Source organism: Balaenoptera acutorostrata, chromosome 18 (assembly GCF_949987535.1).
Source record: "Balaenoptera acutorostrata chromosome 18, mBalAcu1.1, whole genome shotgun sequence".
NCBI classification, from domain to species: domain Eukaryota; kingdom Metazoa; phylum Chordata; class Mammalia; order Artiodactyla; family Balaenopteridae; genus Balaenoptera; species Balaenoptera acutorostrata.
In genome coordinates this window covers 33,381,546-33,407,109 of record NC_080081.1, presented here as the reverse complement: position 1 = coordinate 33,407,109, position 25,564 = coordinate 33,381,546, and the positions used below count along the sequence as shown (strand labels likewise).

At 38.0% G+C, this 25,564-nt stretch overlaps 1 protein-coding gene across 3 annotated transcripts in view; it reads left to right on the top strand.

The window, feature by feature from the left end:
- The window catches only part of PIBF1 (progesterone immunomodulatory binding factor 1), a 201,945-nt gene extending 188,370 nt beyond the window's left edge, over positions 1-13,575 (top strand). For all 3 annotated transcript variants that reach the window (XM_007186202.2, XM_007186203.2, XM_007186201.2), the window contains exons 17-18: positions 1,371-1,544; positions 13,313-13,575. In XM_007186202.2, coding sequence (XP_007186264.2) covers positions 1,371-1,544; positions 13,313-13,363 — 225 coding nt within the window. In that variant the 3' untranslated portion in view covers positions 13,364-13,575. The remainder of the gene's footprint in view (positions 1-1,370; positions 1,545-13,312) is intronic.
- The last annotated feature ends 11,989 nt before the right edge of the window (positions 13,576-25,564 follow it).

The following is a 25,564-nucleotide window of genomic DNA, read 5'->3' as shown; positions in this document are numbered from 1 at the left end:
TGTGTTTGATTGAATCAATTTAGTAATTAAGCATAAATATCCACTAGTTAGTGTTTGTTGCTAAAGGTTTGACTATGGGGGAAAATAAAAGACAAAAAAGACTTGGAAGAGGGAATGAGTGGAAATTTTGATCCAGGTTCTTCAAGAAGTTCAGCATAATGAATTCTTAGTTCAAACAACGACTGATAAAGCTAACTCAGGTTTTCATTTGTAAAAGAAGAGGGAATAATATGTTTTGTTTTGTTTTGTTTTTACTGAAGTATAGTTGATTTACAATGTTTCAGGTGTATAGCAAAGTGATTCAGTTTTATATATATATATTCTTTTTCAGACTCTTTTCCCTTACAGTTTATTACAAGATATTGAAGACAGTTCCCTGTGGTATACAGTCGATCCTTGTTGTTAATCTATTTTATATATAGTAGTCTGTATCTGTTAATCCCAAATTCCCAATTTATCCCTCCCTGCCTCCTTTCCCTTTTGGTAACCTTAAGTTTGTTTTCTATGTCTGTGATCTGGGAATAACATGGTTAAAGAAATCCTGAAGCTATATTAAACTTACTGTTTGAACTGCTGATTAATAGGCAAGAAAAAAATTTTTGGACTCTTTTTCCCTTGCATCTTCATGTAAGACTTCAAAAGGAAATGGAATAGTTTAAGAGGTAGAAGAGAAGAAGTTAAGTGCCTAAATAATCTGCTTATCAAGCATGTGTAGAGAAACTATGGGGGAAAGTAGCCATGCCCCTGGTTCCCAAATTTGTTAGAATCACCTGGGGATCTTTAAAAAATTTCAGAGCCAAGGCCACACCCCAGCCCAATTATCTCACAGTCTCTGGGCGTGGGACACAGGCATCAGTTGTTTTTGAAGCTCCACAGGTGATTACAATATGCAGAAAAATTTGGGAACCACTAGGCTACAGAATAATACTTTTTTTAATTGAAGTATAGTTGACAATACCGTGTTAGTTTCAAGTGTACAGCAAAGTGAGTCATTTATACATACGTTTTTTCAGATTATTTTCCAAGATATTGAATATATTTCTTTATGCTGTTCAGTAAGTCCTTGTTGCTTATCTCTTTTATGTATAATAGTATGTGTCTGTTAAACCCATGCTCCTAATTTATCCCTACCCCCTTTCCCCTTTGGAATGATATATTTATCATTTAACGTTATTAATGACTATGAGATTCATGTGCATAATTATTGAATATTAATATGTTGTTTTTCACAACTTTCCTCGTTTATATAATGTAGTAATTGCTTCAAATGTTTTTTCTACTTCAAGAGTAAAAATAAATATTTTAACATCAGCATTATGAGTCTGCTTGTTAAAATCATACTTGCCATCTTCTCTTTTCATACACAACAGGAATTGGCAGCAATGAAACAGATTATCATTAATATGCGTAGTAAGCGTTCTGAGGACAACTTACTTTTTACTAAAACGGAATCCAAAAATGTGACAGAAAATCAGAAATCAAAGACTTTGAATGTGCCTAGAGAACATGAAGACAATGTATTTATACCCAAACCAACACTCTTTGTAAGTACAATAAAAATTAACTTAGAATGTTAGTGTCTCTTATTTTCGCTAAATAGATTTTACTTAAATTTCTTTCCTCTCATAGTGGTTTCAAACTAACTTTAAAAGGTCTGTATGTATCCTTTTTCTGAATGTATATGTTACCTATCTTAACAGTTGGTAGTTGGGGTTTATATTTCTCGTTAACATATCGGACTTGCCCAGGAATTAGCGTTACTCTAGCACTGTCCTCCGCCAGTCTCCAGGGACGACTTACAAATGAATCAGAAAGACAGTCTTGATTTGACTGGTTTACAGCACGATCTCTCAGTTTTCAGTAGGATGTAGCTGAGGTCATACCTCGTTTGAAAATTTTTCTGTTGTATATAAAAGAAAGTTTACTGTAGAAAAAAAAAAAGAAAAATACAGATAAGCATAAAGAAGTTTGTTTGTTTTTGTTTTGGCCATGCCACGTGGCTTGCAGGCTCTTAGTCCCAGCCAAGGGGTTGCACCCTGGGCCCTCGGCAGTGCAAATGCCAACCAGAATTCCCTGTTTTTGTCATTTTAAAATTTACATAAGAATCAAAGGGATGCAAAATATCACCCGCCCCCTCTTATTTGTAAAATAATATATTTTGCTCTGAGTTTTCTTATAAAGTATAAAACCAATCGTATTAACATAAACTGAAAAACTGAAATGCATTATTAGGTAAAAATGTATGTGCCCGGAAATGAGTCGAAGAACAAGAAATTAGAAAAATTTGGATTAAAATAGAAAATAAATTAGGAAATATTGAAAATGATGTTTTAACAAGTAATAAGAATTAAAAGGCAACAGAATCGAAATAGGAGTAACCTTATTAAATAGTGCCCTTTACTTCAATATGGTTTCCCCTCCATACCTTAATTTCTCAGAAGGAACATTTCTACCATCTGAACATAGAGACTCAAAACCAGAAAGATTTTCTGTACGATATTCTGATTCAGTGAGTCCCCAGAATCTTAATCTTTTTTTAACTCCCTAGATGATTATAATAATCGGTCAAGTATGGGAACTTCTGATCTAAGCTGTTTCATTATACATTCAGAACATGCTACTCAAGATCAATGAGATGTGAGAGCTTGCTTGGTGATTACATAGTTCAACCTCCTTTTTTTAAAAAAATGACAGAGTTACAATCTAAATGAAATAAGGGATAATTATCATAAGGCTCCTTGTGGCAATAAAGACTGAGCTAACAGGATGGAGAACACAGGAAATCTAGATTGACCAGCCTGGGTACAAGGCAGCTCTGTGGATTTCCACAGCTGAGTACATGGACCTTTTCCTCTAGTGGTACTTCAGCTTCCCCATGTTTCTCTCCTGTTGTCTGCTTACTTCCTCATCAACGTGCTCACAGCCCCTTGTCCTGAGACGTATTTCTATGCATCCTTTCCCTAATCTCCTCTCTTATAACCTAGTTCTCCCTGCATTTTCCAAAAGCAAGTTTAACTGGCCCAGCTCCTCCTTGTTGGCAGATACCCCTGGTGGCAAGACTAGTTAAGGTTATTAGCCAGCCTACTGAATGGCTGCCCTTACCTGTGACCAGGGGTCACGTGGTACCAAAGAAAGTTGCCTAGGGCTATTTATTCAGAAGGGCCACGGCTAGGCAAGTTTCCCTCAGAAAGTCGGCTAAGATTGTGACAGACAGTATGATGTATCTATTATTATATTATAATCTACAAGAAGAGAGCAGACTGAATACATAGATGCTAATGGAAAACGTTGGATTGGTGGAAAACCGCAAGATACAGCTACATACTTAAAGCCTATCACACTCCCTGATCTGCTTTTCTGACCCTTCTCTGTTCCAAGCAATGAACTATTCCTTCTGACCCTGACCTCCTACATTTCTGACTTTAGCTTGGTAACCTGATTCTGATATCCTGAAATCCTAACTGTCACCGGTACATAAGTAACAGATTTCTCCAATATCTCGAGATAAGGTTCTGCAATGAAAAGAAAATGAAGAAGATTTGAAATATGAAGTATTAATTGGGTAGTTTTTATTTCCTTCTTTATACTTATCTGTATTTTCTTTTTTTTTTTTCTATAATGAACTATCTTTTGTATACAAGAGAAAATTTTTCAAAAAAGGTATGATCTCAGCTACATCCTAATGAAAACTCAGATATAGTGCTGTAAACCAGTCAAATCAAGACTATGTGCTAATACTGCAGAATTAGGAATGGGAACTGACTAGGTCACCTGGGGCGAGTCATTTAAATGCCCTGAACTGGGTCTTATCTATAAAATTAGGAGGGAGATTACATGAAATGAGGGCTGGACTTCTTTTATACTAACATCCATGATTCTCTTAAGGCATCATAATTTTTATGGTTATTATTTTGAGTATTTTCAATTTTCCATAATAGTGCTTTTCTTACATTTTTCTCTCATCTTGTCAATAAGGAATTTATGGTGCAAATATTTGAAAATAAGATCTAATCATTACATAATCTTATGGTTTTATAGCTAAAATGGAAACATTTCTAATTTACTTCCAGATCTTTTGGCTGATATTATTTGCTGTTGGTATTTTTCCCTGATATTAAATTCAGTGATAGAGGGATGGATAGATGGATGCGTGTTTATATGTGCACTGAAAATACGAGGAAAACACACAAAGCCCCTGTTAAATGGGCAGTGGGGTGAAGGTAGAGCTGTGTTACAGAGGAGGAAGGGGAGGCATAAAAGCTTGAGACATTTTTCTTTCCATATTTGTATAATCATATGAACGTTTTGCAGTGTTCATGTGATATTTACATAAGAAGACAACCCCAAAAGGTGTATTTTATAGAAAAGCTCTGGCTGTTGAAATCACAGATGTGGGAGGATTGTTTTTCAGGCATTTGATGCACCAACAAAGACTAAATTGAACCACAGAATGTAAGTGCTTTGAGGATAGAAGCTGTGTTCCCATTGCCTTACATAGCACATGATCAAAGCAGGTACTCAATAAATATCTGGTAACATAGCATTAAAAAAAAAAACAACAACATTTATTTGCCTCCCCAATTTAGTTATCGTCTTAGCCATTAAAACTCTGAACTGTGTGGGGAACTTTAGTGTTGAACTAAACAAACTCCAGGGAGAGTGAAAGCAGCAACTTCCAAGACCATGGTCTTGGAAGGAAATACAAACTACTTTAAAGGAAATATAAACTGCTGTGGAAATTCAAAGAAAGAAGAGATAATGTGATGTTGATGGACTCCAGGAAAAGAAAGTATTTGAGGTTGACCTTGAAGAATGTCTAGGATTTGACAAGGACAATAAGGGTTAAAGAGTGAGAAATTCCAAGGGCAGAGAGTATAATAGTCACAAAACGTTTTCTAATTTGTGTTCCTTTTCATTATTCAAAACTAGGATGTTTAATAATCTAGACTTTATTCCTCTCTTACTACATTCTTATGCCTGACTTCAGTCATTTCGCCACTTAACACTTTTCCTTAGGAAAAAAGGAAAATACAGTGGATAGGATATACCTAGAGTAGTCAAATTCAAATGGAATTTGAATGGTGGAATTAGAATGGTGGTTACCAGGGACCAGGCGGAATGGGGAGTTATTGTCTAATGTGTGAAGAGTTTCAGTTATACAAGATGAAAAGACTTCTGTGGATGGATGGTGGTGATGGTAGCACAGCAATGTGAACATACTCAATGGCACTGAACTGTACGCTTAAAGATGGTTAAGATAAAAAAAAAAAAATGGTTAAGATGGTAAATTTTATGTTATATGTACTTTACCAAAAAATTTTTTAAAATTTAAATTGATAGGTTATAAAAAGCAGTGTTTCTCATTATTCATAAAGAAAAGTTTATAACTTTATTATTTAGCAGTTATTTGTAATATACTTAATATAATGAATACAATTCATTGGATGTCTTAAGACACAGGGTGCTGCCCTGGGGTAGCATTACCACAGAGCATGTCCTAACTCTGTGCCACCCCACATTTCTCACATTATAACACACATAGAAAAGTGTAGCATTTGTATGGCAAATGAACTTTGCCATACAAATGCTATAAGGTAAATGAGGTAAATGAACTTTGCTGGTAGATTAAAGGGGCTCCAGCCATGTCTAGGAACTGAGGGAACCAATTGCTCTTCATACCTCTAACGCTTTGTCACATTTGTTTTGAAGCTCTGGTCTCACTTTCTCTTTTCTTCTTTTTTTTTTTTTTAATATTTATTTATTTATTTGGCTGCATCGTGTCTTAGCTGCGACACGCGGGCTCTTCGTTGCAGCGCCCGGGCTTCTCTCTAGTTGTGGCGCACGGGCTCCGGAGCACGCAGGCTTAGTTGCCCCACAGCATGTGGGATCTTAGTTCCCCGACCAGGTATCAAACCCGCATCCCCTACATTGGAAGGCAGATTCTTAACCACTGGACCACCAGGGAAGTCCCTGGTCTCACTTTTTCATGTTGAATCTAGATTTATCTGACCAGAACATGCTCAGACCTCAAGATAGCTAGCTATGTACATTTACATTTTTAAAAATAATTTTTCAATTTCGAGTCTCAGGAATACTAATTGCAGCCTCTTCCCGGTGTAATATAGCTCTAAGCTAAATTAGAAATAAGGAATTTTTTAGTGAGCGTGGAAGTAGAGCCGTGAGGGCTGAATGATCTGGGGCAGTTTCTCTTTTTGTCACTTTGTTGGTAGGAAATCTGGGTCAGCTCTCTTAGACACATTTTAGTTGGACCCTGCCTCTGAGGAATCATAAATATTTATTTCCTCAATTCTTAGCTTATATCGTTTTTTTTAAAAAACAAGTAATTATATCTACTAGACATAGTATTTCTTTTCTTTAGAAAAGTGGCACTGGTTGAACACTAATAGATTCTTAATTTCTAGCTCTTTTTCTAGATTCCAGGAATAATCCACCAGGCTTATTATGTCTGCATTTATCAGTCAGCATTCTTTCTCAATATGCTATAATCCCCAAGTTATATATTAATGTTTTAGTTGCCTGCTTATGGATGACACAAAAGTACCCATCTTATCAGTTATTTATCTCCCAAATCACATTAGAACAGTAAATTACTTCTGGTTGGTTTCCAGTTAATCCTGTCATTTGTTTTTATCACAGCCCTCTGAGCTCTTTCCTACATCTGGAATACAATTTACTTCAGGGCCTGTTAACACCACTAATTTGTGCTGTTTCTTTATAAAATTACAAATATAATTAATCTAAACCAGCACATAAAAATTAAAGCAATGTTCCCAATATAAACACTCACTTTTAAGTAATTTGTATGTCTAATATCATGTCATATATATATGTGTGTGTGTGTGTGTGTGTGTGTGTGTGTGTGTGTGTGTGTGTGTGTGTATGAAAAATATATTATGAAAAGGGTTTCATACCATGGAACCTATGAAAGTCTTAAATTAAAAAAAAAAAAAACAGAAGTGTGAAATAGTCAGAAAATAGGGCCCTCCTCAGTTAAAATATTAACTCTGTTAATAACTGCATAGACATGGGACTTCCTTGGTGGTCCAGTGGTTAAGACTCCACGCTCCCAGTGCAGTGGGCATGGGTTCGACCCCTGGTCGGGGAGCTAAGATCCCACATGCCGTACAGCGTGGCCAAAAAAAACTGAATAGGCACAAGAAAATTTTTTACCCAAAGCACCATCTTATGGGTAGAAAGGGTAAATAACTTTGAGATAGTAACATAAAAGAAACACTACTGTTTAAGTAGGTAAAGAAGTGGAATTACCAAAATAAAAAGCAGTTAACTGTGTATCTGAATTTTTGTGCCCACTTTATTTAACAGTCATCTAACAGGAGATGGCAAATTTTTCCTTAAAGGGCAAGACAGTAAATATTCTAGGTTTTATGAGGCACATACCATCTCTATTGCATATTTTGTTTGGTTTTACCTTTCTTTAAAAATGTTAAATCCATTCTTAGCAGGCAATCCATACAAAAACAGACCATGGATCATAGTTTGCCAATCTGTGATCTATCTTAATGCTAGTTGCTCAGTACTAATCAGGAGTTGGTAAAGGCTTAGAAACTTCCAGTGGCTGGAACTTCGGGCCGTCACTAATGGATAGTACCTTACTGACAAAATATCTAGAAATGAAGAATGTATGTCTCACGAGAATCAGAAATCAACTTTCCAGAATCATTATTATCTCCATGGAATTTGTTTGAATTTTGGTAGTGTTTAGACATAGATATTGATGTAGATGAGAAGTTGACCTATTCTATCCTAATGTAATTGCAGGTAACCTGAGTTTCAGACCGTAATGTGACTGAGAACAGAACTTTACCAATAGAAAGATTGAACATATCTTGAGTTCGTACAACAGAATATGCTATTTTCATATCTTATTGGTTATTTTCATTTCCACTCAATAATTGCAGTGTTACTTAGAATCATAAATACTGCCCACTATGCTTATAAAGGGCAGTGTTACCTGATTAGTTGGAGCCATATTATTACATTACTGGAGTGGCATTTTCTTTCACATTACATAGGGGCAACTCTTGAATATAGACTCTCATGAGGCTTATGTCCAGATTTAAATTGAACTGAGAGGCGTCTGTAATAGTAAACCCAAACAACATTCATTCATTCATTTAAAAAGTTTATTGGGAGTTCCCTGGAAGTCCAGTGGTTAGGACTCGGCACTTTCACTGTGGTGTGCTAGGTTCAATCCCTGGTCGGGGAACTAAGATCCTGCAAGCCACATGGCATGGCCACCAAAAAAAAAAAGAAAAAAAAATGTTTATTGAGCACCTCCTTTATGCCAAGCACTGTTAGAGGCAGTAGGGTATAAAACTTCCTGCCTCCATGAAGCTTACATTCTTTTGTGGAGATTAGACTGTAAACCAACAAACAAACCAAAAAATAAATTGTAGAGAAAGTGAAAAAATGACAAATGCTATGGAGAAAAAATAAAACAGGGTGGTCGGTGGGTGAAGAATAGGGAGGGATGGCCTCCCTGAGAAGACGACACTTAAATAAAGACCTGAAAGAAGTAAAACCAAATGCTCAAGGTTTTTGAGCAGCTGAATTTTTTTTTTTTTTTTTTAAGGATTTTCTTATTTATTTATTTATTTATTTATTTATTTTTGGCTGTGTTGGGCCTTCGGTTCGTGCGAGGGCTTTCTCCAGTTGCGGAAAGCGGGGGCCACTCTTCATCGCGGTGCGGGGACCGCTCTTCATCGCGGTGCGCGGGCCTTTCTCTATCGCGGCCCCTCCCGTCGCGGGGCACAGGCTCCAGACGCGCAGGCTCAGCAATTGTGGCTCACGGGCCCAGCCGCTCTGCGGCATGTGGGATCCTCCCAGACCAGGGCTCGAACCCGTGTCCCCTGCATTAGCAGGCAGATTCTCAACCACTGCGCCACCAGGGAAGCCCTGAGCAGCTGAATTTTGCTAGATCTCATCATTATCTTAAAACTGAGGAAATTTTAAATGACATTATACCCAGGTAAAAATAGATTCCGGTAGAAACTTGCTTTGCTATTAAATATGTAGGTAATGAGGTCCTATTACTCTTTTTGTTTTTTCTATTTTAGAATGTAAAATATCTAATAAAATATGTAACTTTCTTTAACAGCGAAGTCCAGGTAGCTCACATTGGAAACAATACACTTTTTCAGTATTGCTGCTTTTTTTCAAAACATTTTTTTAAAAAGCTCTTGGGTTTTTGTTTGTTTGTTTGTTTTTTATTGTGATAAAAAACATATACAATTTACCATTTTACCCATTTTTAAGTGTACAGTTTAGTAGTATTAAGTATATTCATATTGTTGTGAGACGGGTCTTCATAACTTTTTCATCTTGCAAACTGGAACTCTGTATCCATCGAGCAACGCCTCCCCTTCTTCCCCCCCTACCTCTGTAGCCCCTGGCAACCCACCACTCTACGTTGAATTTCTATGAAATTGACTGTTTTGGATACCTCATAGGTGGCATCATACCATATTTGTCTTTTTGGGACTGGCTTATTTCACTTAGCATAACATCCTCGAGGTTCTTCCATGCTGTATCTCAAAGCGTTTTGCAGTACCTCTTATGGAATTGTCTTTTGAGTCTCTGGCACATTCTTTTGAAGCTATTCGTTTATTCAAGCCTTATTCCAGGCCCAGGGCCCCTGCCCTAGAGTGCCTCAGAGTCTGATCATGGAAACCGTGTATCATATAACATGTGTGATAAATACCAAATAGGAAGCAAGTACAAAATACTGTGAGGGTCACGTTTGTATTTTCAGACCTGGACAGCAACAGTGAAAGATGAACTAGAGGAAGGATGGAAAGAAAGAGCCAACAGACTTTGATATCAATTCAGACAGAAATTAAGAAGGTAGCAAAGGTGGTGGTGGAGGAGAAAGACGAGGCAGATGGAGGGATAAATTGGAGGGAGTGAGAAACACCCCTACAGGAGAAACAAGGAGGTAGAAACCAACAGGTGATAATGAACATGTTAGGCTTAGTAACTATGCAAAGTTATAACCACTCCTAGGTCTCAAGGGGCAAAGAGAGGAATTAGAGCCTTCGTAGGAAACTTTGGTCTTCTACAGAAGAATTTACTACTACCAAACTATGGCCAAGCAAAGAAGGAGCTGGAGAATAGACATCCCAACTTCTTTCTCCTCTGACCCACAAGCCCACTCTGCAGCTCATTGACTGAACCTAATCAGAAACCGTAAGCCACCACTGACAGCATCCCGAGGCACAGCAGGTGTGAGGGTACCCAGAATATCCAGCACCATTAGTTTTTATTCTCCCCATATTCTGTGTGAAGTAACTGAGTGGTCATCAACTTGCCCGAGTTTATAGATAAATGGCTGGAGCCTGTTTTATTCCAGAGCCTGTACTTTAACCCATTATTCTGTACTGTGCTCCAGCTACAAAAAAAAAAAAAAAAAAAAAACAACAACAACAAAGGAAGCATGTCATTGAGCACCTACTGCATGCCAGACACTTTTCCTATGTGCAGAAAATACAACATGAAACAAATGCTATAACTTACTTAAGGATTAGAGTCAGTGTCTAGGAATTATGTTCCACTGCTAGTTCAGTGACTTAAGTAGATTGTTCTGGCTCTCAGATAAAAGCCTGAAGATAAGCTTTTCAGGGCTAGTATGTGGCCCTTTGAAGTCATCAAGGACCTAGGTTTCTTCTGCCTTTCTCTTCAAACCATCCTTGGTGTGTGGCCTGTCCTCAGAATCACATGATAGCTGCTGTAGCCTAAGCCATCACATCTGCATTCCAAGCAGGAAGCAAGAGGAAATGGGGGGAAATACCATCTCCTTTCCTAAAGGCATTTTTCTGTAAGTTCTACCCAACATCTTCTATTTATATCCCATTGGTCAGAATTTAGTCACTTGGCCACACCTAGCAGCAAGGGAGGCTGATAAATGTAGTTTTTCACTGGATGAGCCCATTACTCTCATAATGAAATCAGAGTTCTGTTATTGAAAGGGGGAAAATAGACGTAATCTAGGCAACCACCAGGCTCTGTCATAGGGTCTTACTCATTTTTATATCCGTACAGCCTAACACAAAGACCTGATACATAGTAGGTATTCAATAAATTACTATAAAACTAATCTCAACTACAAGTAATTTAGTTCATGTAATAGAGTGTCAAGAGATAGGGTTAGAGAAGTAGGCCTGGACCAGATCCTAAAGGGCCCTATCTTCTAAATTAAATGTAGTTTGAACATGACAGTGATAGTGAAGTCCCCCCCCCGCAAATAACCTAGGAATAAGGAATATACATTAGACCTATGGGACAAGCTGTGAAACTAATTTTAAGTGGCTACTGAAAAGTCAATTTATGAAGAGGAAAAGCAGTTAATCCCCAGGACAGAGGTATACTCGACTGTGGCAAAGCTACTTCACTAACACATCTGAAGAAAGAAGGTACCGGGAGGAGGGGATGGAGGGCGGATGGTCTGCAATGGACCAGACACAGATTGAAGTAGTCAGGAAGGACAGTCTACCATTAAAATGCTTGTACTGTCCTTTATGAGTCTTAAGATTCCCTTTTAATATCAAAAGTTTTATTTACCTTCTACTATACATACATAGTAGTAAAAGAACTTTTAGTATCAGCTGATTGAGAGAATGCAGATATACAAATTCTATGCCTTTTGCTTGATCTGTAGAAGTTGCTTTCATATATTTTTGTCCACGAGCCACAGTTAAGAAAACCAGTTTACATTATGACTTAGTGAAGATCACAGTTTCTCAAAATGGAACTTAGTGCTCCTCTGGCAGATCAGCTAGTGTTCTGGTTTGTACTTTGGTTTCTTTTGGATTTGGTTAGGCCCTGTCACCTTTGAATTCTCTTGGAAGATAGCACCTGGCTTTTCCCTATGATTTCCTTATTTTACCCTGGAAGCTTCTTTCACCTTTAATACTAAGAACTTTGGACTTTCTATTAAAGAAAAACTACTGAAGTGTTTTAATGCAGATTTGCATTTTAGAAAGATAAGCTTGGAGGGATTGTGGGTGATGAACATAATAGACGAGAAAGCCAAATCAGAAGTAGGAAATTCTTGCAGGAGTGAAGCCAGAAATTATGAGGGCCCAAGGTAAGCCTTTTGGGGTGAAGATAGAAGCAGAATAAGGAGTTTAAAAGATATTTCTACAAATGTTAGGGACTGTTTAGAATGAACGTAGCAAGTGGAAAAAAAGAAATCTAAGATGAAGAGGAATCAAACATTTCTGGTTTAGATGACTGAACAAAATATGGTACCATTCACCAAGACAGAGAATATGGCGGATTGGGGGAGTTCATTTTGACATACTGAATTTTAGTTGCCTTTAGGCATCATGTAAAAGTATTTGTAGCTCAAGTTAGAGCTATGGTTATACAGATGGGGTTGGAGGAAGAAGGTGGAGGGTCTACTGGTGTATTTGGTGGTAATTGAAGCTGCCCAAGGGCATGGCTAAGGGCAAGAGGAGCTGATCATTGATGCCACTTCTAACATTTTGTGCATCAGCTATGGCATATGAAAAAGATAAAATTGTAACTTATCATACTTATCTATATGCCAATGTATATATATTTAGGAATGTGGTTCTTCATAGTTTTAAGGAGATATCAGTGGGAAAGGAGTAATTGCATATTTGATTTATTATATTATATAAAATAAGATGTTTTGATTGGCATCAGTATCTTATATAGGGAGTTGTGAGCGCTTTATCACAGTCTACCTTCCCTGCTCTTTTGTTACTACTCTATATAGCCAGGCTCTTTTACATTGAAATGATTGAGCAGTAAACCCAAGAAGTACTCTGGTAAACACTTAGCAATTCAGAATACCCAAAGCACAATGATTTGGATCTAGAAATTCTTTACTAAATATCTATTGAGGGAATGAGTATCTATATGTAGATAGATAAGACAACTAAAAAGAAGCTGTGCCCTTGATTTTTTTATAATTTTATTTGAAAATAGAATCAATTCATAAAATACTCGCCTCTGTAGAATATATTAAATATAGGATTTAAGCCAGAAAACACAGCTGTGTATTTTTTTTAATAGACGTACCAGGTGGGAGATTATTTCTGACAAAAGACAAAATCTTTGCCCTTAAGTCTCTTTCTGAATTACAAAAAGCAATTATTTACTATAATTTTACATAAAAATCCCCAATGTATATAGGTACTTAGTTCTTTGAATCGTCTCTCTTCTCCTCCTTATAAGCAATTTACTTAATTTTCTTTTCTTCTTCTTCTTTTTGTTTGTTTGTGTTTTTTTTTCCTTTTTTTTACAGACCAAAAAAGAAGCACCTGAGTGGTCTAAGACACAAAAAATGAAGACCTAGTGTTTTGGATGGATTTGCTCTATCATTATTTACTCCTGAAGGTCTTTTTCTGATGAACAAAGTTTGTCTTAATCATGTACTTGACATTTTTTAAATAGCTAATTTAAAGTTTATTTTAACTGAATGTTAAATTAACAAATTATCACAATAATCAAACTACATAAAGTGCAAATATTTGGTTTTATCTATTTTGTTACAAAATAAATATTATATACTCTATTATGATTTAAATTTTGGAGCTTTCATAATTCTTTAAGGCATTTTAAACATGTGGCTTATAAATATTTTGATTAGTTGTTATATTGGTGAGTATTTTTCTAACTATAAATTTTGAATTTAAATGTCATAACACAAATACCAAGACACCTTACAATTTTTAAATTAATAATCATCTGTGAAGTCTACTAGAAGGCATTTTATATGCCCAATAATGGTGGTCAGATATCATGTGAGTGGATATGAATTGCTGATTCTTTCTTGGGGCTCTGTTTTTTCTTATATTTCATATTATTATTAACCAATACAGTCTGGTACAAAGTCTGTTATTCCATTGGTCAAGTAAAAATTTGGTGGAAAGTGTCTTGTTACTTTGGTCAAAACAGATGCAGTATGGACCAAATATCTAGTCTGTAAGAAAAAATCAGTAGCATTTTCTCTTTTTCTTGTCATAAAATATGCTCCATTTATCATTCAAGAGTTACAATTTAAAAGAAAGAAGCGGGGTGGAAGAGAAAGAAAAGAAAAGAAAAAGAAAGAAGTATATTTTCATGTATCAGATTTTCTCAACCACTGTTGACGTAGAGGCTGGACAATTCTTCATTCAGGGCAGGAGTGGGGCAGTTCTTTGCCTTCTGGGATGTTTGTCAGCATCTCTGGCCTCCACCACTAGATGACAGTAGCACCCGCACCCCCAGCCCGAGTTGTGACAGTCAGAACCCTCTCTGTCCCTCAGGGTCACACATCACCCCCGCCTCCTAGTGAAGCACCACTGATGCGAAAATCCCTGATTATCCTGATAGATATGAAAAAAGAATCTATCTAATCACTGTGTTCTTTGAAAGTTTACGGTATCATAGGCTATTAGTTGAGTGTGAGAGAACAGAAAAAGTCTCTGATAATAATATACACTTGTAAATCTGCTGTTGGCCTAAAAACCCTAATCTCATCCTTCCCTTTTATTTCGTTTGGATACATCTAAACTACGACTTTCTGCAACAAAGATTTGTGAAAATGGCCTTTCTCAGACACGCATCCTAAATCCAGATGCCCTTATAATTCATTAAAACTAAACTTGTAGCATAATTTGTTTCCTTCCAAAATGCTAGAAGAGAATGTCTGTTTTATTTTCACCTCTAGTTATTAATCGAAAAGCATTTTATAGTTTTGTTCAGTCAACCCTGTTTGTTATATGTACGTATTTTGAATACTGATTGATTATCCAAGTTAAAGTAATAGTGTGGATAAAGGCACAGAAGCAGGAAAATTTGGAGCTAATTTTAAAAATAGAAGATGCAGTGATGAGGAAATTGAGGAAGTCTTCCTCCCTCCAAATCCCTATTTTTTCCCTCTTCCTTTCCTTTCATTTGTAGATATGAATTACTCCTTTAAAAAAAAAATAGTTCTTTCTATCATTTCCTACCATTAATAAATCTCAGGATTAGACTGTGGTATGAAATCTTTTTAGATGACATTTGCGAATTTTCTAATTCAGATGCCACTCCTTCCAGAAAATTCTATGTGTTCTACCATAGTAATTTGTGTACTCTGTACTCTATATCTCTAATTCTGCTTACCATATTTTAATTATTTATTTATTTATGATTTATTTATGGCTGTGTTGGGTCTTCGTTTCTGTGCGAGGGCTTCCTCTAGTTGCGGCAAGCGGGGGCCACTCTTCATCGCGGTGCGCGGGCCTCTCACTATCGCGGCCTCTTTTGTTGCGGAGCACAGGCTCCAGACGCGCAGGCTCAGCAGTTGTGGCTCACGGGCCCAGTTGCTCCGCGGCATGTGGGATCTTCCCAGACCAGGGCTCGAACCCTTGTCCCCTGCATTGGCAGGCAGATTCTCAACCACTGCGCCACCAGGGAAGCCCTACCATATTTTATAATAATTGCTTACTTGTCCATTTCCTTGAAGGCAAGAACTATTTCTTAAGCTTTTTGTGGTCCTCAGTATTTAGCACTGTGCCTTGAATTTAAGCTGTAAATGTTTATTTGATGAATTTGGGCACAGATGAGATACAGTGATGTAACTTTTTTTTAATATATTAAAAATCAGAGTTGTTTTTTTTTTTTAGTATCACAGAATCTATTCTAGCTCATTTCTTTTTGTTTTTGGGGGGTTTTATTGAATTTTTGAATTTTATTTTATTTTCTTATACAGCAGGTTCTTATTAGTCATCCATTTTATACACATCAGTGTATACATGTCAGTCCCAATCTCCCAATTCATCACAGCACCACCCCCCCACCGCCGCTTTCCCCCCTTGGTGTCCATACGTTTGTTCTCTACATCTGTGTCTCTATTTCTGCCCTGCAAAGCGGTTCATCTGTACCATTTTTCTAGGTTCCACATATATGTGTTAATATACAATATTTGTTTTTCTCTTTCTGACTTACTTCACTCTGTATGACAGTCTCTAGATCCATCCACACCTCTACAAATGACCCAATTTCGTTCCTTTTTATGGCTGAGTAATATTCCATTGTATATATGTACCACACCTTCTTTATCCATTCGTCTGTCGATGGGCATTTAGGTTGCTTCCATGACCTGTCTATTGTAAATAGTACTGCAGTGAATATTGGAGTGCATGTGTCTTTTTGAATTATGGTTTTCTCAGGGTATATGCCCAGTAGTGGGATTGCTGGGTCTTATGGTAATTCTATTTTTAGTTTTTTAAGGAACCTGCATACTGTTCTCCATAGTGTCTAGCTCATTTCTTAATACCACTACAACCCTTGCCTTTTCTTTAAATTTCCGGACCTTCATTTTCTCTTTCTAATTTTTTTTTAATAAATTTATTTATTTATTTTTGGCTGCGTTGGGTCTTCGTTGCTGTGCGCGAGCTTTCTCTAGTTGTGGTGAGTGGGGGCTACTCTTTGTTGCGGTGCGCGGGCTTCTCATTGCAGTGTCTTCTCTTGCTGTGGAGCATGGGCTCTAGGCACACGGGCTTCAGTATTTGTGGCTCTCGGGCTCTAGAGCGCAGGCTCAGTAGTTGTGGCTCACGGGCTTAGTTGCTCCGCGGCATGTGGGATTTTCCCGGACCAGGGCTCAGACCCGTGTTCCCTGCATTGGCAGGTGGATTCTTAACCACTGTGCCATTAGGGAAGCCCTCTTTTTTTTTTTTAATATTTATTTATTTTTATTTAGTTGTGCCGGGTATTAGTTGCAGCAGGCGGGCTCCTTATTTGCGGCATGCATGTGGGATCTAGTTCCTGACCAGGGATCGAACCCGGGCCCCCTGTATTAGGAGCACAGAATCTTAACCACTGTGCTACCAGCGAAGTCCCTCTGCTTACTTTTTTTTTAATTGTGGTAAAAAAACATAACATAGATTTTACCATCTACCCATTTTTAAGTGTAGGGTTCAATATGTTGAGTTTATTCACATTGTTGTACCACAGGTCCCTCAAACTTTTTCATCTTTCAAATCTGGAACTCTATACTCATTAAACAACTCCCCTTTTCCCCTTTCTCTCACCCTATCACACAGTGACCCAGAGTCACTATGTTGTACATGCAGTGGTTGGATAATCACCAGGAAGTTTAAGGCCAGATTCCCACCTTTAGGGGAGGTTGAAGTTGTTAATGAGCCAGTTTCCCTTTTATTTTACGATCCTGGGAGACTAATGATAGACAAAACAAAAGAGTTTGTCTTAAATATTACTCCTTTAAAAAAATAATTAGTATTGTAAATACTTTAAAGAAAGACTTCCTGAGGCTTGGAGGTCACCAGGCAAAACTCGCCAGCCAAACAGCTACCTAGAGTCCTCCAAGGTAATGTTTACTTTCGTTGACCCATAGAGCCCATGGTCTAGTCCTCAGCCTTACAGGACTCAGAAACTTAATTCTGTTAATGAACTAAAGATGACACATCTTTCAGGAGTATGCCCACACCTACTGGTTATAAATCGTAATGTATCAGTTGTGAGTGAAAAGTAAAACTATTATACAGAATGTAACTTACTGGGATAAGCACAAATGATGTATTCTTGCCTTATTTTCCCTTGGCTTCTGCAATACTGTACTCTCATTTTCCCCCTTGCTCCTCTTCTAGCTGATCATAAAACATTAGAGTTTTTCTAAGTGTCTTTTCCCCCTTAAGTCTTTTTTCTGTTCTCTACTTATTCTCTTGATAATTTCTGCTCCCTGGCTTCAGTTACTATATGCCAGTGTTCCCGAGTTTATATCCCTAGTCCAAACTGTTACCTTTTAATATAAGACCTGCCTACTTGACATCTCAACTTGAATGTCTCATTGTGACCTTAAACTTAACATGTGCAAAACTGAATCCACCAAGTTTCTTCTCCAGTGTTCCCAGTTTCAATAAATGGCTCATATCAGTGGCTATTCAGTGGCTTGTATTACAAACCTATGAGTCATTCCAGACCCTTTTCTCATTAGGCCTCAAGCTTCAGTCACCACGCCCAGATGATCTAGCTCTTAAATAGTTCCCTTTTTTTAAACTTTCGATTATGAAAATTTGCAAATATATAAAAGGGCAAAATAAATCTTGGGGTGATGGATATGTTCACTATCTTGATTATGGTGATGGTTTCATGGGGGTGTATATGTATAAAAACGTTTATCAAATTCTACTTTTTTAAATGTACAGTTTACTGTATGTCAGTTGTACCTCAATAAAGATGCTTAGAAAAAAGAAAGGTACGAGTTAGGAAATCACCATTTAGTAACCCCTGGTGAAATGATTCAGGCATCAATCACCAATGAATGCTAAAGCAGTTAGAGGATATCGGAGAACTTTATATCAGGTCATAACCACCAAAATGCTCTAATCAACCTTAGATTATGTTGATTTATGTGACTCTTGATGTGATGTAACATGAAGTGTAAAACAACACCTAGGGCTTCCCTGGTGGCTCAGTGGTTAAGAATCCGCCTGCCAATGCAGGGGACACGGGTTCGAGCCCTGGTCCAGGAAGATCCCACATGCCGCGGAGCAACTAAGCCTGTGCGCCACAACTACTGAGCCTGCGCTCTAGAGCCCGCAAGCCACAACTACTGAAGCTCGCGCACCTAGAGCCCGTGCTCCGCAACAAGAGAAGCCACCGCAATGAGAAGCCTGCACACCACAACGAAGAGCAGCCCCCGCTCGATGCAACTAGAGAAAGCCCACATGCAGCAACGAAGACTCAACACAGCCAAAAATAAATAAATTAATAATTAATTAAATAAAGACAAAAAAAAAACACCTATGCAGTATCCTTGCAAAAAAAATAAATAAATAACCTGAATCAGATCAAGTCTTCGGACCAAACTCCCAGTCTGTAGGCAAAACAAGAAATACACCAAGCTTAATGACGCCACAGAGAACGAGTCATTCTGGGCACTGGGAATGTTCATTGTTTCTAGGCCCTCAATGTTTCTAGGCTTTTTCAGTAGACAGAGTTATGAAATAAGTGTTTTTAAATAGAGAGGGGGAAATCATGAGTTCCTACCAGTATATCCAATTCTACTTTAAGATTTTTTTAAAGATTTCAACTTCTTTGATTTTATACTTTGTATTTCATTTCCTGTTTGTGAATTTCTGTCACCGCCTTAGCTCAAATCCTCACGTCCTCTTCCCTAGATTATGTCAGTCTCCTAACCAATCTCCCTAAATCTACTCCTGCCTCTCTCCAAACCATTCTCCACAGAGAATAATGATCTTTTTCCTTTTTTAGATACTACAATTTTTTATTTAGAGTTTAATCTACAGTTTATACAAGGTATTATAAGATATGAACTTAGAAAACGGAACACATTGCAATTGAGGTACAAGCTGAGAGCATAGTATATCATGTTTCAGTAAATTTAATTGAAAAATTTTAAATGAAGACTTCCCTGGTGGTGCAGTGGTTAAGAATCTGCCTGCCAATGCAGGGGACACGAATTTGATCCCTGGTCCAGGAAGATCCCACATGCCACGGAGCAACTAAGCCTGCGAGCCACAACTACTGAGCCTGCGCATCACAACTACTGAAGCCTTTGCACCTAGAGCCCGTGCCCTGCAACAAGAGAAGCCACCACAATGAGAAGACCGTGCATGGCAACGAAGAGTAGCCCACACTTAACCGAAACTAGAGAAAGCCCCTGCACAGCAACGAAGACCCAATGCAGCCATAAATTAATTAATTAATTAATTTAAAAAAAAATTTTTAATGACCAGATAGATAAGCCTTACTTTTTCCTAAGCCCACATGAAATAGTTCTTTCATGTGTGGTAGAGAATAATTTTATTTTTCATTTAATGCAGTCATGGCAATTTTAATCATAAAATTGTACATCATTGGCAAATTTAAAAATCATTGACTAGGGCTTCCCTGGTGGCGCAGTGGTTGAGAATCTGCCTGCCAATGCAGGGGACACGGGTTCGAGCCCTGGTCTGGGAAGATCCCACATGCCGCGGAGCAACTAGGCCTGTGAGCCACAACTGCTGAGCCTGCGCATCTGGAGCCCGTGCTCCGCAACAAGAGAGGCCACGATAGTGAGAGGCCCGCACACCGCGATGAAGAGTGGCCCCCACTTGCCGCAACTAGAGAAGGCCCTTGCACAGAAACGAAGACCCAAAACAGCCAAAAATTAATTAATTAATTAATTAATTTTAAAAAAATCATTGACTATATTGATCATAACTTAAAAAAAATTTTTTGCAATAGTTGCAGAAAGGTATTTCACTTGCTGCCTTCACAGGCTAGAAGTTCAGAATTACCTTAACTTAGAAGACTTCTGTGCTGGCATTATCTGGATAAATGCTTCTAAATAGATGGGTTAAAGCATATTTTATTACCCCCAGTTAGAAGCCAATTCTTTTAGTTCTTGTACTAGACCTATGTTGTGTTTCCTTTATATTCAAAGAGAGTACCTACAGTTTAGAAAAGTCTTCATAAATTTCTTTTAAATGAAGCTAACTTGATACATTATTTCTACTTTTCGGGGGGGGGGGTTTCCCTTATTTTATAGTTGGGCACTTGCTAATTCTAAAACCTAACACTACCTAATACACTTAATTCTGTGACCTAATGAAACAGGCTCTCAACTGTATTTAGCAATTTAGAATCTAACATATTGCCTCCAAATGGAGTGGGATGGAATAGAATAAAAATGACTGTCCTCTTAACCCAGATGCAATATAAAATAGTTCTCTTTTCTTCTAATAATAGAAATGCTTATGTAGTACTTACTAGGAAAAAAAAGTTTTAAGCTTTAAAGATTTAAGCTATTCAATTCCACAGCATATAATACAGCAGTTATGTCCTTTATTGCTGCCAGCTTCATAAAACTAATTTGTAGTTTCAAACACAGAAAAAGCTATAATACAAGTACAATTTTTCTTTAATTTTCTAAAATTCCCCAGCATGTGGACTAAATGGATTAAGAACAGAGAAAAAAAAATTGTTTTAATTGCAATTTCTTCTTTTAAATAATCAAAACATAAGCCCAATAAATCAGAAGAAATGTTAGAAGCTGATCCAAAAACTTGAGTAACAGCTTTGCCGTCTTAGGGAAATGCATTGAACACCTTTTGGTTAGTTTATGGTTATAGTTTCCTCCCAAGTAAAGCCAAGCATGAAGTGGGTGGGGGGGATTGCCATGACTTCTAAATATTTGTGAAACATTTTTATAATATTTTTACTATATCTCCCTATAATTAGCATGTTGATTCTCCAAACCGCCAGATCTCTGACAATTTTTTAAATTATAGTAAAAAAAAAAAAAAATTTGTGTCCCTTACACAGCATCGAGGGGTGTGCTCATAAGTGTTTACCAGCCAGCTCTCAGGAGAAAGGATCCAGATTCGGTGGGACCCAGATTTCAGCAGTGAGATGGGATAAAGACCCCCAAACCACCCAGCTGGCGCTGGGCACGGGTGCACAGCCTCTGCCCTGAGATGCCAGCCAGCTCCACACGCCGCCGCGGCCTATGGGGTGCAACCGTACCTGCTTTTCAAGCTCCTTTTGAGCTACTCTTTACATAATTCAGTGGCCTTTTTGCAGTTCCTTAAACTCTTCCAGCCCCTTTTTTGCCTCAGGATCTTCACCACGGCTGTTTCCTCTGCCGAGGATACTGCGTCCTTCCTCCTCTGGTTCTTAAAAAAGCTTTAAAACCACTGCCCCAGACGATACTGGAATGGGCAATGCCATCCAGACTCTGATTTTATAGGTTTTAGATGAACAGTCCTGACCTCACCCTGCCATTACCACGTTGCCTATACCTCTGTAATTTACATTCTAGTCACTTTCTGGTCCTTCCTCTGGGAGCCTGTGAACCCGCCTTCTAGGTGACTGTGCACACGTCTGCTCTAATCCAGTAAACTGGTGATTTTATTTTCACTCCGGAGGACTACTGCTTGATCCTTACGTGCCACAATACCTTTGTGCTCCATGCCAACTTCGCAAGTTGTATTTCATTTGTTTCTGCTAGTGATTTCATCACTGCTACTGTCATGTGATTTTGAAGTCATTGTTCAGACTTCTGTTTTAACATCCCTCTTTAAAAAGGAGATTGTACCTGGTATCTTACCTAAGTCATTTAAATACAATTGAAATGCAAAAGTCACTTTAATCACCTTATAAACATTGTCTTTAAATAATAGGATTTATTTATACCACTGCTGTATATTTCCAATGACATCATTTTCAGGAAAGTACTATGAAATTCTCCATGGCCCTATACTTATTAAGTCTTCCTTTCTCTTCCCTTTCCCCCCTCACTCCCTCTCCCTCTTTGCTTTTCTTTTTTTTTTGAAAAGCTTTCTTTTTTATTTCCTTTAATTAGTAAATTGTCCTCTGAATCAGAATAATGAACTTGTTTTTGTATCTTCTTTGATCTGATACTTTGTATCAGGTATTTACTTAATCTATTTTTTTATATTTATTTATTTACTTATTTATTTGGTTGAGCTGGGTCCTAGTTGCTGCAGGCGGGCTTCTTAGTTGCAGCTCACTGTCTGCTTAGCTGTGGCATGCGAACTCTTAGTTGCGGCACGCATGTGGGATCTAGTTCCCTGACCAGGGATCGAACCAGGGCCCCCTGCATTGGGAGCACAGAGTCTTATCCACTGCACCACCAAGGAAGTCCCCCCCTCTATTTTCTATATCTAATCATGTTTTATCCTCTCTTTAATAACCGTAGAACCATTAAAACATTTACTGAGAATCTAAAATTAAATTTCTATCCCCTAAACCTTCAAAGTTCATAGCATATGTAATTCCCTGAATGCCATCTGTTATTGCTTTATTAAGCAAGTTGTTAAATGTAGCAGAAATGTCACCAACATTCAAAACTGTGCTCTAAAATATGTGTAGACATTCTAAACTGCTGATGACTTCTCTCTCATTACTCTGCTCACTTATTTGTAATACCGCAATCAGAGTCATAAATCTGCCTCTTTTACTTTCGCTTCCTTCCATTTATGTTTGGTATGATCATCTTGATTTACTATTATTAGCAAGATTGGCTCATTATCATTACTGGTTACTAACACAGTTCCAGGAACACACCACCTATTCTATAAAAGTTACCTCACTTTTATTTTCTTACTTCTAGGATCTTCTAAACATATCTATCTATTTAAAATACTTTCACCAGGAGCTGGAACAAAGCTATGACCCTAGGGACCTAGAACAAATAAGGAAAACACTTGTCTAATTCCTATTACCTTTGGTAACTAAAGGATAAAACACGATGGCCACTGAGGCCAACTTTAGGAGAACAAAGAACTTTAGGAAGGCATATCCTCCCACTGGTGTCCTCAGAGCTTAGAATAATGCCTTGCACACAATGAATACTCGATATAGGATGGTTGAATCAATGAATTTGTGGGCCAGCAGAGACAATAGCCATGCCTTATGTGGCACTGAATGCCCACAAATATATATGTATATTCATTAATTGTAGAATTAACTGGTGTGTCCGTCCAGTTGATCAAAATAAATTATATGGTCAAATATAATCACAACATGTTTGTCCATGTGGGGTGTTCAGTCACAGGTTCTTTAGGTACCTTTGTTTCAGTAAAGGTGAAATAAAATTTAGCATGTGATTGTTCCAGCAAATATTCATGCAGACAAGTGAATTGATTTTGGTTTTGTTTTTTTAAAAAAATGATACTTATTTGTTTTCGCTTTATAGAATCAGGAGTAAATGGTTTGGGCAGAAGTATACAGATGTTAATACAATTTTCTTTGGCTTTATAAATAGTTTTGAATTTATTTTTTAAATACCTGGATTTTGTAACTTATTCAATATTTAGATACATAATTCCTTAAATTCCCATTTCGAGGTTTAGGGTTCAGCCCCTTCCTCCTCACACATACTACCCAGGCCACACACCTGCCCCTCTACATTCCATTTGCTTTATTTTCTTTAGAGCAACATCTGAAATTCTTATTTTCTTATTTGCTCATTGCCTGTCCCTCCTAAATAGAATATATATTCCAGGAAAGCAGAAAATCTTATCTGACACTACTGTATCCCCAGCGCCTAGCACAGTGCCTGGTAAAAATTGTCCTTCAAAATTTTGTTGAATGGTAGGAAGAAAGGAAGGAAAAAAGAAATGATATTTGCTTCCTGATTTTTTTTTTTACATTGAATTTTTGCTGGAAAATGTCTCAGTCCATTCAGGCTACTATAACAAAATATCATAGACTGGATGGCTTACAAAGACCAGAAATTTATTTCTCAATTCTGGAAGCTAGGAAGTCCAAGATCAAGGTGCCAGCAGACTCAGTGTCTGGTGAGGGCCCATTTCCTGGTTCATGGGCAGCTGTGTCTTGTTGCTGTGCCCTCAACTGGCAGAAGAAGTTTGGGAGCTCTTGGGTTCTCTTTTATAAAGGCACTAATCCAATTCATGTAGGTTCCACCCTCGTGACCTAATCACCTTCCAAGGACCCCCCTCCCCACCTCCAAATACCAGCACATTGGGGAATGCGATTCGACATACCATTCTGGGGTGAAACAAGCATTCAGTAGAGCAGAAAAAAAACGTTAACTAATTCGATGATCTTTTCTCCCATGTTACCCAGAAAAACAAGATCATTTTCCATCTCTAGCTAAACATCTTTTTTTCCCTGTTCTTAAAAGAAGAGGCTTGGGCTTCCCTGGTGGCACAGTGGTGAAGAATCTGCCTGCCAATTCAGGGGACACGGGTTCAAGCCCTGGTCCAGGAAGATCCCACATGCCGCGAAGCAACTAAGCCCGTGTGCCACAACTACTGAGTCCACACACCACAACTAATGAAGCCCGTGCGCCTAGAGTCCGTGCTCCGCAACAAGAGAAACCACCACAATGAGAAGCCCGCGCACTGCAATGAAGAGTAGCCCTGGCTCTCCGCAACTAGAGAAAGCCAGCACACAGCAATGAAGACCCAACGCAGCCAAAAGTAAATTAATTAATTAATTAATTAAAAAAAAAAGAAGAAGAGGCTTTTCTCCCTTCCAAGGTTAACCCCATTATACTTGTACTGTTTACCTTAGATTAACATCCGTGGGTGAGCAAATGATCCAGGAAGAGTGAGAAGTGAGAAATGCAGAAGGCCCAAGACAAAATTCGAACACTTGAGGAAAAGACAAAGGAAAGGAAAAAAGAAAAAAAAGGAGAACCTCTCATTTACCCCTTGCAATCTGGTTTCTGCCCGAACCACCAAATTGAAACCATTGTCCCCGAAGGCACTTGCTACACCTCCTGTTACTGAATTTCTAAGTCTGTGTCTCTCACCATGTCCTAAATGTCCTTCTCTCTCTAATCCCTTGGATAAAGTCACTCCTCAGTGTTCAGTTGTGAGCCCCATGTTTTGTTTTGTTTTCCTCCATTCTCCTTTGAGCATAAAAAGTATTAGCGGGAAATAAACGTATCCCGCTGTCACCGTCCCCGCCCACACTCCGTGTTTTCCCTGAGGAGGGTTTTCCCAAATGCTCCTCCTGCCTCTTTGCACCTCCTGACTATCTGATTGGTACATTTTGTTTAAGGAGCTGCGCT